General features: G+C 39.5%; 1 protein-coding gene and 2 pseudogenes across 1 annotated transcript; all 3 read left to right on the top strand.

Moving 5' to 3' along the window:
• The first annotated feature begins 344 nt into the window (after positions 1-344).
• LOC122361120 lies at positions 345-2478 on the top strand (annotated as a pseudogene).
• Positions 2479-2669: 191 nt separating this feature from the next.
• LOC122361119 lies at positions 2670-5782 on the top strand (annotated as a pseudogene).
• A 1876-nt stretch (positions 5783-7658) lies between these two features.
• adnp2a (ADNP homeobox 2a) lies at positions 7659-12817 on the top strand. Its single transcript, XM_043260048.1, is given in 13 exon segments — positions 7659-7994; positions 8309-8439; positions 9180-9272; positions 9434-9443; positions 9446-9685; positions 9688-9738; positions 9741-9790; positions 9793-9813; positions 9816-10094; positions 10096-10789; positions 10792-11331; positions 11334-11354; positions 11357-12817. Coding segments are annotated over 12 exon segments (2946 nt in total). The 5' UTR covers positions 7659-7994; positions 8309-8331; the 3' UTR covers positions 12196-12817.
• The last annotated feature ends 664 nt before the right edge of the window (positions 12818-13481 follow it).

Below are 13481 nucleotides of genomic sequence, written 5' to 3'. Positions count from 1 at the left end.
CTCCAAATCGTCGTGAAGCCTCCACCATTTAATTCATGGCCTTAATTTTTAACTAATTTTGTTGTTGTTTTTTTAGCAAATTCACTGTTCACTCGATTGGTTCATCACCGCAGTGTGATTGTTATAGTGTTGTTATAAAGTGATCAAAGGAAATCACTCAATTCATAAAAGGTCAGATCTGGAAATAATATCTTGTACAAGTACAAAACACGAAGCACATGTCCATCAAACAACTACATATGTACTCAATCTTGTGACAGAAATGGAGGAACGGGCAGCTAATGCAATTCATGAGCTTCTAACGCCCTCTTCTGGTTATCGAGTAAGAAACTATCACATTCTTACCTTAATCGGTGCTTGATTAACCACGTCTGGAAAATAAAATACCATGTTGTAAATGACAAGCAGACTTATCGAGCGAACATTCAGCCTGCGATCGACTGCGACACAAGTGGTGAGAGAGAAAGATATCTCATATAAGAAGTTTAAAGACTTTTTGCGTTAGGCTGTTACTTTGTTTATATAGGTATTGCTAATGTATGCTATCACGGGCTAATGTTCTCACAGGTTATGGAGAAACCGTATATATTAGCTACCACACTTGGAGCGCCAGGAGGCATCTACGAGTGTTTTGCACCGTTTATCGAGAAACACTTCACTATAGTCCCATATGAGAGGTTTGTACAGAGCAAAGGACACTCGGCTGACAAAATCCAGGCAGTGTTTGTTTGGGGTAAAACATTAAAGGTTGACCAAAACCTGCTACAGTCTTTGCCCAACCTCAAAGCTGTGGTCAATGGTGGGGTAGGAGTAGACCACCTTGACATTCCCCTGATCAATAGCTTTGGAGTCAAAGTTTCCAACACACCTCATGTGGTGGATAATGCTACTGCAGATATTGGCATGAGTTTGATGTTGGCATCTGCAAGGAAGATTGTTGAAGGTGAGAGATGCGGTTTCCTTTCTTTACTACATCCTGGTTTATTACATTATTCACTTGAACCCATTGCGGAGGTCTTTTTTCACTGCAGGACACATTTTTTCCAAGTCCAGAGAGTCTGATGATTTCCCAGAGTCCTCTCTGGGCACTGATGTTTCTGGAGGCACCCTGGGCATAATTGGCATGGGTAGAATAGGATACAAAATAGCCCAGAGAGCTCAAGGTTTTGAGATGAAAATCCTTTACCACAATAGGAATCGAAGGTGAATCTGTTGGACTTTGAAATATTCACACTGTCAATAAACAGCTTAAGTAATACATAAACTCAGTTTTCTGTGTATTTTTCTGCAAGACGTCATTAGACATTGCTTTAAAAATATATATATATATATATAAACTGGTCAAAAGGTCAGTCAAATTGGCTAAATGTAATGCTTAAATTTAATTTCATAGCATCTTATTTGTTTAGGCCTGAGAGTGAGAGAGAGCAGTTGGGGCCACATATTGTACAAGCTTGAAGGAGCTGTTGGAGAGGTCAGACTTCCGTCATGGTGGTGGTCAATCTGTCCCCTCAGACGCACAAACTGATCGGTGCCAAAGAGTTTGCCATGATGAAACCCAATAGCATCTTTATCAACATTAGCAGAGGTAATGTAATAAGGCTGGAGCAAATAAATCCAATTAAACAAAAGTAGCCCTGTTTGAGAACTACTTTCCTTGTCATAGGCTTGGTAGTGGACCAAGATGCTTTAGTGGACGCGCTCTCAAGGCGAAAATTATACGAGCTGCTGCTTTAGATGTCACATATCCCGAACCACTTCCCAGGTTTGTTTTGCTTGGCATGTTTTTTTTATTTAACAGACTTCCTTACGTTACTAGAAGGAGGATAGTCAAATTTTTGTCGCAGTTGTTGTATAAATTTTATGCTCCTTGGTTGTAAACAGGAATCATCCCCTGCTGTCCTTCCCAAATGTCATCGTCCTGCCTCATTTAGGAACCCACACTATGGAGACCACACAGATAATGGTGGAGAGGATGGTGACCAATGCCTTGGCCGCAGTAACTGGAGGCCAGCTTCCTGATGAAGTCAAGGCATAGAGCCAGAGCACAGAGCCATCTGTTCCTCTTTTGTTTTTAACCATCAAAACACAGAAAATACTAATAGATTTAATAGATTCGTTTTATTATGTTTTGTGATTTGTGCATGCGAGGCATCTTTTAAATGTTTTATGTTAATTCAGGTGTCTAAAGAATATTAAAGGATTTGTTAGATTGAACGGCACAGTATAAATACATGTTTTTTTTTTCTGTCCAACAAAATCTCTCACATTCCCAACCATTAAAAAAAAAAAAAAAAAAAAAAAAAAAAAAGATTACAAAGCTAAAGGAAGTATGGGTGTCTTTTCATACTTTATACTGCACACATGCTATTACATGGATTTTAGGTAAATTATTATTTGTTTGTTGCTTTAATGTAGTTATGTATTTGCATACATGTATAGAAGGATAAGGAGATGGGACACTACAAGAAGACTGTTATGATTACCTAAGATAAAATAATTAAAAATAAAATAATTACGTCTTAGAATATACATTTTTATATCCACTCTCTTCTTCCTGTCCCTTTGTTCATATAGTGTGTGTGTGTGTGTGTGTGTGTGTGTTTTTTCTGTTTGTTTATCTATTCATTCTTCACTAATTTTGTCAGCTGTCTCACAAATAAATCATTGCGTGTTTATCTAATTGATCCGCCGATACTATGTACTGCAGAAGTACACTAGCGCCTGGGAAGTGTAGTTTCCGTGCTGTCCTGTCTCTTAACAAGCCATTCATCGTGTGATGAGAACACGTAACGCTGTTTTGTCACGCTGAGCCGAACCAAACCAAACCCGAGTGGCTGGCGGTCAGTGGCTCGCTGACCGCTCATCGGACAACATGAACCGGGCGCTCAGAAAGTCTCAGTCTCTGCGTTGCTGTTCGGTCCTCGAGGTAAAAAGTAAAGTAAGTTGACGTCTGTACTTTTTATTCTGACAACAGATCCGTAGCATGTGTCTTATTCAGTATATTACCTCACATTATCTTTGTTTTTGGCGGCGGTATGCGTTTCTTTATGAGACTTTATTGAATCTTTTTGGAATTACATATTCTTCTTCCAGATTTAAAATTCATTCGCAGATTTCCTGTGTCTTTCATGCGTTCCCAGTGGTTATCTTGGCGCTTAATTATTATTAGACCGAAAGGAAATACCTTTGTAAACAATAACTTAAACAATCAAAACCTACACAATATCCAGAAACGGGTCGCTTCTAAAATATGTCCATTGTTTCTGTTCTTTGAATGCAGCCCTAGGTCGTTCACTGATCTTGTCCGGTAGAACATACAAGTGTTATTGAGATTGTGTTTTGAAATCATTTTCATACAATTTCACTTCTCTTTCTAGTATGGTGCAGAATTCAGGAGGTTTTCCTGGACCGCTCTGAGCCTGGCAGGTATAAAGACTTTCAAAGGCTCATTGTGCGTTTACATCACCTATGGCAAATGGATGTCCTTATCGGCTATGCTGATGTCCAAGGAGAGCTGCTGCCCATCAATAATGATGACAACTTCTACAAAGCTGTGACCTCCACACAGTCTTTACTGCGTATCTTCATTCAGCTTCAAGGTATAAGGAGAAGGGAAATCAATGAATACAGTATCTCTAGTTTTCTGTTAAATATACTCTTTGCCCCACACACGTTTATGTACTCTTTTTAGGCAACTTAAGTATTATAATGTTTGTATGTACCAAAGTGCATTATTTTTCAGATATATTACATGGATATAAATTCTTCTGCTAATAAAACAAGACTTCTTTCTGAATTCAGACACATTTAATCAAGGCATTTTTAGCTTTCCGCTTGATCTACGTAAAGCAGAGGAAAATGAAGAAAAGGAATTTATCTAGTTAGAAATCATGTACTTGAGTATAATTGCTTCGTATTCCCTTGTGGTGTGTTTGTTTGTCAGATACTGTAGATTATCTTGTTGCTTTCCGTCCTAGATCATGTGAGTTCTTAAAGTGCCACAGTAATGTGAGCGTAATTCTGAAAATAATGTAAGAATAAACAGAAATAAAAATAAAGAATTAATAAATTAATCTCTAAAAGAAAGAAATAATCAGAGTTAGACATATATACATTTAGTGGAGAATTTGTTTACTCCATCAGGACATTAATTAATTTGTTAAAATTATTACATTCATCTGTATTTATTTTTAACAAGCTAAAATTTTTAGCAGTTCCATTCATTAATTCAAGTTGAAAGTCTCTTCTACAGACAACATCAGAGCTAAAGGTGATGACACTAAAATTTAAGTTAAAAAAATGATTTCATAATTTCAGAACTGCAAAACAAAAAGGCTTAATTCAACTTTCTTCCCACACTGTTTTACAGAGGAAGCTGACCAGGCTATCATAGGTGTTGAAGATGCAACAAAACGAAAGAAACCTGTCAGCCAGAGAAAAACCCCATTCCAGATCAGCATGCCACAGAACTTCCGGCCCGCTTCGGCCCATCATCGATGTGGACGTCATACCAGAATGCCACAGAAGAGTGCGTCTGTATCACCAGGGCTCAGACAGACCTCTGGGGTTTTACATTCGCGATGGTACCACTGTCAGGGTTACTCCGTACGGTCTGGAAAAGGTTCCGGGCATTTTCATCTCCCGTATAGTTCCTGGAGGACTGGCTGCTTGCACGGGACTGCTGGCCATTAATGACCAGGTCCTGGAAGTGAATGGTATTGATGTTTTGCGGAAGTCTTTGGATCAGGTAACCGACATGATGATCGCCAACAGCCACAACCTCATCATCACGGTGAAACCTGCAAACCAGCATAACAACATAAGGCGAAAAAGCTGCAGTTCCTCAAGTTCGGGACACTATTTTGATAGTGCGCACTCCATAAGCTATCCAGGGCTACCTATGATAATGAAAGCTTATGGTTTAGGTAATGGCTCTGAGAGCGAAGAGGATGCAGACGTGGTTGTCGAGAGCCCCATCAAACACCGGTCCCGACATCAGGGGTCTTCAGCACCCTCTCATTCTTCTCAGCTTTACGTTAATACTTCCTACAGGCCTCAAGTTTCTGCCAGATGGCCCAACTCACTCATTTCGGCTGCGTCCTATCACTCTCAGCCTTGTCTCGCTCATACAGCTCACACTGACCATAGCGCCGCTCTTCACAGGCATCGGACCTCCCAGCAGCATTTCGGCTGTAATCCGGTCATCAGACAGGGAAGCTCCAGTACACATGATATTCTAAACACGTGGCACGTAGATCTGAGTCGCCATTTACTGTTGCCCCAGGGGGCAATGGAGGAAGATGGAATTGTTGTTGTTTTGTAAAATAAAATGAAAATACGCCACCCGCTTTAAACTGTACACTACAATTTATAAATTACTCTATATGTAATTACTCACATGGCAGTATCGTGATCACTTTTTAAAATTACTGTGGATTCTGCATGTTGAGGAATTTTCGTATTGTCCAGCATAAAAATATACTCTGAAAAGCCTTTAAAAAAGTGTTTAAAATAAAAAATTTTTTTAATTCACTCAGCCCCTTTTAATTCATTCCAAACCCGAATGATTTTCTTTTCGAAAAAATTAAGGAATTTTGGAAAATGTTAGTAGTTGATGTTGATGGTGACTAATGAATTCAGTTGTATGTCTCGAGAAATATTTCTTTACTCTCCACAGTGAAAGAAAATCATCAAAGTTTGGAATGAGTGAAAGTGGGTGACTGATGACAATATCTTTACTTTTGTAATTTTACGTTTAAATAAATGCAAACTCTGCTCAGATACTTTGTGGCATGCATTTGTGGTATAAACATAACCAAGTGTTGATTAAATGTGTTAAACTAACATTAGTGAATCTCTTACAGTTAATGGCTATTAATGTATAAAGTAGTGTTTTTAAATATATAGCATTGGGTTTTTGTAAGAAACAAATCCATAAAATAACAGAAAAAGTTACACATGATTTCTGTTGACTCTATGCAATTAAAATTCTAAATAAATTCCTTTTAAATTATTTTAGTCTTTTCAAGAACTGTTTAGCTTATTTCAATTAAGGAAAACATTTTGCATTTGAATATGAACCATGGCCACATTCAAAACATAAAATTAGTATAATGAACTTGATCAGTATTTTTAATACGAATGCTTTTTTGTTGTATGAGACTTATGTTCTTTGTTCTTAACATTTGTGCTGGACACCTAAAAACAACAACAGAAACACAGAATGTGCATAAAATGTTAGTTACATGTGCACCAACTAAATAAAATATGCATATAATAACTGGATACAATAACGGATGTTACCTGTTTATGAGTGAAGGCTGGGATCTGGTGCTCCGCCTCCAGGCCTGTGTAGAAAAAAAATATATATTTTAGTTCATAGCATTAAATAAACCATGCCTACGATAAATTAAATATGCATTAAAAATGTAGTAAACATCTCAACACTGTATTTTTACGGTATATACTGTAGCATTATCATCACTGGCACTCACACAGACGGCCGGATGAGCTCCTCTGCTGGCCTCACCAGCACTTCGTCCAGGAGCAGCCGGAGCCTTCCCAGGTGTTGACAGCTACAGGTTGATGCTGGCTGTCAGAGACAGTCCTCACATGCATCTCATACACTCTTGCCAATGTTGTCCACGAAAAATAAAATCAATATAAGTTGTGGAAAAAGTTGCATCTTCTACACAGACACAATCACGCTATAAGCACAGCAGTGCTGTGTTTATCCATTCGGCTGTTCTTCTCACTAGTTTTATATTGACAGAACAACACTTGTGAAATAAAGCTAACAAGGCTAGTGAACTAACGGGATGAATAAAATCTCAATACTTACTCACCTTCATGCTGTTCCAAACCTGAATGATTTTATTTCTTACGTAGATTAAGACATTTTCAGGAAACGGTTTTGGTTACAATTGACTTCCATTGCTAGGACAAAGAAAAGCATTGAGACACGTCTTAAAATGCATGCTCCGCAGAATGAAGAAGTTCACACAAGTCCGGAATGACATAAGGGTTTAATCATTATAGAATTATCACCTCTGGGTGACCTATCTCTTTTAGTTTAAACGAGGAATTTAGTAAGTGGCCAAGAAAGGATTCACAAAACTTTTCTCATGACTTGTGAGTGTTGGTTTGCGTGAAATGAAGTTTGCAGTGTTCTGCCTTTAAAAATTAATTCTCAAACTGTCAGGGAATATCGCGGGCACCGTAATGATATGGGGTCCATTCAGGTCCTTGCATTCACAGGGACCAATGGATAGACCTCCCATCCATAAAATGGCTTTCTGTGTCCTTTAGAGACATCCCTAATGCAGACGTGTTCTAGGTGTTCTCATAAATGTTCTTCACTGAATAAAGTCATTAGATTTGAATTGAACTGAAATGCTGTGGCGACATCAGCAGTGATGCAAGAGACCACCTAAACAGCAACAGGTATACTCTCCATATCATAACAGACAGCATGCACCACTCTTATCGCCTCCTCGTCACCATGTCACACTCAATCCATCAATCAATCCATCTCCCCTAAAAGCCCTCTCTGAAGGCGTTGTTGTGCCACAGGTGAGTCTACATCACTCACAGGTGAGGACCCCAGGCGTGGATTCACGGATAGCTCCAAAAGCCAATGACCATCACTTTGATCAACTTTGCAAGATCAGCCCACCTTTCTCCCATTGGTGGACCTGCACTATGCAATATGTAAATCAGAAAACGTCACTTCCCGTCTTCCTGTACGCCATGTTTTTCAGCAGGAGTGGGGTGATGTTTTAGTGAGATACAATCAAAAGTGGGCAATCCCGCGTTCGGATAACAACAGACGATCACCAGCGCACCGAGGAAGGCGGATTGAACGCAACCCGGATGCTTCACGCGATGAAGTAGCTCATTCCGTACTGCGCGCCTTCCAGTGACGCCGGAAGAAAACGGGCGCACGCAGACATCCATCCACTCAATCGCAGCTCTGTGCCAGAGTACTGGAGGTACACACACACACACACACACACAGGTTTAAGCATTAATACAGTTCTGATTATGAATGACATATGTCGGTCTTTTCTGCGTTTATACCGCTTAAAATCCACGGCTGGTTAAAAAGTGTATATGATGTGTCAGAGGATGGTTTGCAATACAGACCTTGCTAGGTACATAGTTACAACTAGCTATATTTATTATAACTATGTTATAGGCCCCAGTCATATGTTCATTTAGAGATCTCTTAATTGTCCTTTAGATTCTCGTCAGATACAGGTTAAGATTTGACAGGCTATTTAATATTTCGTATTATTTTTTTTAGTTTTCATTTACAGGATCAGCAAAATGTATCAGATTCCAGTGAAGAACCTGACAAAACTCAGACGTCCGAGGAAACGCGTCAAAAGTATTTTGTGTGACATCGGGATGCAGCAGTGTCAAGATTTATTGGAGGTAACGAGAGGTTATGTTCTTTTTATACCCGCATCTGTTTAATGCTCGATTCTGATTGGCTGACGGACGGTCTTAGGCGCTGATTATTCGATAGCCGTATACAGTATCAAGTTTTGACCGCATTACAGTTTAGTGCGACTTTTACCAAATTATTGTAGTTAAAGAACTTTAAAAACTTTCACAGCAAAAAGAACACACTGGCAAAAAAAAAAAAACCTGAAACTATCCTACTATAAAAGTTGCGAAATAATGGGAGACAGCTCTTTTCTTCCATATTGTGAAATACATCAGAAACTTATAGTGGGGGAAAAAATCTAGGGCGGGGATTTAGTTCTATTTAAAGGTTGTTAATTTAATGGAAGCAGATCTTGGAGTAGATTATAAGGAAGAGGTGGAATTTAAGTATGATTGAAGAAGTCCAGCAATATGTCACCAGAAAGCATGTCATTTCTATATGTTAACTGGTTAATTTAATTATCAGCTGAGATCAGTGTTGTTTTTATTTAATTATCAGTGTCAATTCATATTGCATATTTGACTGTGCATTCTAATTTCAGTCTTTTTTTACATTTAGTTTAAATGAGGTTTAGATGATGACAAATGTTATTTCAATAATAAATGTGTCTTATATAATAAAACGATATTTTCATTTTTAGTGTCTCCTTTATTCACAAGTCAGTGATAAAATACACAAATACTATTATATCTGCTAATGCTATTTTTTGTATTATTTCCAACAGACATACAAATGTTTTGATGCTGGTGATGCAAGTTTTGACAACACGGAATGGGATGATTTCACTGATGGCCATGTTGGCAAAAAGAAAAAAAAGGTGATTATGTATACGACATATGTTGTGCTGTAAAATCTCTTTTTAAAAACATTTAATTTAATTTAAGTTTAACTTTTCATTTTGAGTGGAATAAATTTTTTTACGCTGTGCACACTATTATTTTATGTCATATTAATCACAATATTACATTTGTTCTTCAGCATCCATACCGAGCCAAGCTCTGTGCTGCAGTCTGTGTTGGTACTCCAGCCGGTCAGTACCCACATTCAGAAGTCACATCCATCGCTGTCACTGGAATGATCTGGATGTGGCCTGTTTGTTAATGTGCCCCTACTGCCCGTTTGTCAGCGCTCCGAAGGTCACAGAGCAACACATCCAGTTTTTCCACATGCTCCCGTCAAAAACCCATCGTATACCTCTTTACAGCAACCCTAGCCACACTTTGGCTCACACACGAAAACCGTGTCAGTTACAGTTTCCGCTGATGCTGCCGATGACCGATACACGGCGCAACCTGTGGCTATCATGACTCTTTACTATATGTGATGAAGAAACACGCGTCTTGGTCAACCACTATGCTGCGCGATGCTGGATCGCTACTTTGGGCTGGGCTCGGACAGTAAGCAAAAGACTGACGGTCAGCGGATACGGGACGGGGCATCAGTGAAATATCACTGCAAAGTGTGCAAACTGCCTGCAGAGACCATTGAACATTTACTCTATCACATTTTGAGTTCAGAGAAGCACAAAGACCTGCACTGGCAAATAATGCCGTGTATAATCGAAAAAGACTGCACAAACCAAATGGCTGGACTACAGAATCTGCTGAACCTTGCGCCAAAAGCAATGCAACAGGTCACGCTTGCTCGCAAGGCCCAACTATGTGCCACAGCAGATGCCACAAACAAATGGAAACGGTACTGTTCTTCTGGCAGGCCCAAGCAGCGCCGCTGCTTTGTTTTGCTCTCCTGGTGCAGGGCAGATGTTTTTGTCTCCACAAACGCAAGCTTTACTGTCAGGCACGACTGTTGCCTCTCTTCAGAACGCACAGCATCCGCAGTCCCCAGCCGGGATGCCGCAAGTCCTGCCTACCTCTCCAGTAGTGAAGCCCATTAATATGATGTTGCCAAACATGCAGCAAAGCGCTCCTAAGACAGTACCTATCACTATGGCCATGCCCAGGCTACCGCAGACCCATCCAACACAGCAGGTTCTTCTTCCACCTGGCGTCCAGGTCAACCTCCCGGGCGAAATGGGTGTGAGGTCACCAATTCTTGTTACTCAAGGTCTTCATCTGAACCAGTCGGTTCCCAGAGCTCCCCTCATAGCCTCGCAGTCTGTGCGTCTCATTCCCACAGGCAACAAAGTCAACGGTGTCCCAACCTACACTCTAGCACCCGTTCAAGTCACGGTTCCCGTTCACGGCGGTCCTGCTCAAATGGTACTTACACCAAATCAGATCAGCCAACCTACAAATTCAGCGTTGGTGCCCGCTGGTCTCATGCCTACAGTTCAGAGAGCGATAAACAGAAATTCGGTGCCAAATGAGTTGGCGTGCTTGCGCCATTTTTGAAGAAACACGACAATCACACTGTCAAGTGCCTGAGGTGCAAGATTTTACTGACAGAGCAGGGGATTTTCCAGCATTTGTTGCATGGCTTGAAGTGTCTGTTCTGTCCTCAGATGTTCTACTCTTTCAAGCAGATCATGGAGCACACCAATAAAGAGCACAGTTTGAAAATCAAGGAAAATCGACATTACATTAAAGAGCAGTTTAGCCTCGACTGTGATGACGAGGGGAACCTAATGTTCAACACTTTTAATCTGAACACAGACGTGCCCAAAGATCTTCTAGACAACCGAGAGCTCAACCTTGCACTAGTCACCAGCTCTCAAGATAAGCTGTACATAAAAATGTATCCGGACAAGGCAGAATACGCAACAGCGCTAAAGACGACACCTACTGCCTGCCCATTTTGCCAAGTAAAACTCCAGAACTCTGAGGACTATGAGAGCCATCTTCAAACGAAACACCACATCGTTCCCACCATTCATGCAATACTAAAAACGCCTGCATACAAATGCATATATTGTTTCGGGTGTATACCGAAAAATCGACACCAAGACAATCTCTATTCACGTGCAACGGTGCCGTTGTGCTCCCAAAGCCGTCAAGGAAGCTGAGAGGCAACTGAATCCAGATACAACAGAACGCCCTGAGGGTGATTTATGTAATTCTCCTCAGATGGCCAGTTCTTCAGACGTGGCCTGTCAGGAGAGCCTCGAAATTGCTAAGCCAAAGAGAGAAGTAATCACTCCCAAGAGCAGAAGAAGGAACTCTAAACTTCCAAAGGTAGAAGTCCCAGAAATGCCAGTTAAGCTCGTCTTAGAACCAATGGGAATGGAGATGACGTCGTTCGAGGACCGAAAAGACTTCCTTTCGCAGTACTTCCACAGAAAGCCATACGTGACCAAGACTGAAATTGAACTGCTGGCTTCTCGTTTGTGGATAAACAAGGCTGACGTAAAGGCTCACTTCAACAGCAAGCTCACCAAGTGTTTAAAAGCAATTCAGAAGAAGAAGGTTTGTGTACGTCTCGGGTTCAAAATGATCGAAGTGAACAAGGTGAAGCACAACCTCTTCATTCCAGAGTCGAAGCCTGTTAAAAAAAAGGTCTTGGGCGAGGTAAAACAACGTGGCCTCGTTCCACAGGTAACTGTTAAAAAAGAGGACATGAATGAAATGACACATGACCTCTTCATTCCAGGGGTACCAGTCACAGTTAAAAAAGAGGAAGTGAGTGAAATGGGACATGACCTCTACATCCCAGGGGTAACTGTTAAACAAGAGGATGTAAAAGAAATGGGACATGACCTCTACATCCCAGGGGTAACTGTTAAACAAGAGGAAGTAAATGACATGGAACATGGCCTCTTCATCTCAGAGGTACGGCCTCTGTAAAAATGGCTGAACAGTTTGTTAGATGAATTATGTTTATATGCAGCATGTTCACACTAGGATGTAAACCATTGCAAAATGTTTATTTAAAAATACTTGATTTACACATTTATAAGATGGTTTGCTTTTTGGCATTAGTATATTTGGAAAAAAAGGAACCTACAGCAATGCTGAAAAGACTCTACACTCTACGTTTTTGTATTGTTGTATATAGTTCATATGATGACGTTAAGACGTTTTTTTTTTTTAACATATCTTTATTGCAAGAAAAAAACACTTTCCCATCTTTTATATTAGAGGTCAAACTTTTGTTTGTTTGTTTTTAAATGTAATATACATATGGGGACGTCTGTAGTGAAATAGTTCTGCGTCTAACATTTTATATTAGAACTGTACAGAAAATGAAGACTTGGTTAATTATTACTACTAACTGGCAGATTAGGCAGCGTTTCATAGCTGTATCACAGGAAGGGACACTTTATGGTGTTTTCATGCCCTTTTTTTCCCCCGCCTTCATATAACCACACTGTAATTATTTCAGATGTGAAAAAAGACAAGTGCCTCCATGTCCTATTTAAAGTTTGCAGTTGTATTTGCCTCTTGGAATAAACGTGACTAAATATTACAGATGTGTGGTTTACTAAATAAATTAGTTGTGACTGAACAAGTAGGGTATTCTTTATGTTAGCAAATTGGTATTTTATGTTTAATTTGTCATTACATATATTATACATGGTTAAAACTAAAACAGCTTTTTTTTTTTAAATTAAGTTGTTAACTATGTTGTTGCTATGAGGACAAGTAAATGTGAATATGAATGCTTGAGGAATCAGACCATTGTTTGTAAACAGACTATATTACTGAAAACGTGCTTCACAATTTGTGATTTAGGCTTGACATTTTTAATTTATGGTGTTTCAAACCTTTAAGACAGATCTACTGTGAGCTATGATGGTGCAAATTGATTGTATATGCTTTTGTTGAAGATGATTTTTTTATCAGTAAAAATATTATTTAAATGATCAACATTGAAGTTCCTGTTGAAAAACTATTACTCAAGAAATCTTTACCTCACCCAAATCTTTTAACTTTGTCTTTTTTTCTGTATCAATTATCAATATTAGCTTTTTCATAAATGTCTGTAATGCTGGGATTCACCTCGTAGCTAATAAATTTAATTCATAGCTTGCTTGTGGAGAAAATGAAAAGGAAAAAATATTTCTAAACCCAAAGCACACGAGAGAGTAGCCTATCGTCGATCGACCCGATCTGGTTTCAATTGCTTTAGC

This window comes from Puntigrus tetrazona, chromosome 16 (assembly GCF_018831695.1).
Source record: "Puntigrus tetrazona isolate hp1 chromosome 16, ASM1883169v1, whole genome shotgun sequence".
Taxonomy (NCBI): domain Eukaryota; kingdom Metazoa; phylum Chordata; class Actinopteri; order Cypriniformes; family Cyprinidae; genus Puntigrus; species Puntigrus tetrazona.
This window is presented reverse-complemented; position numbering and strand designations above follow the sequence as displayed.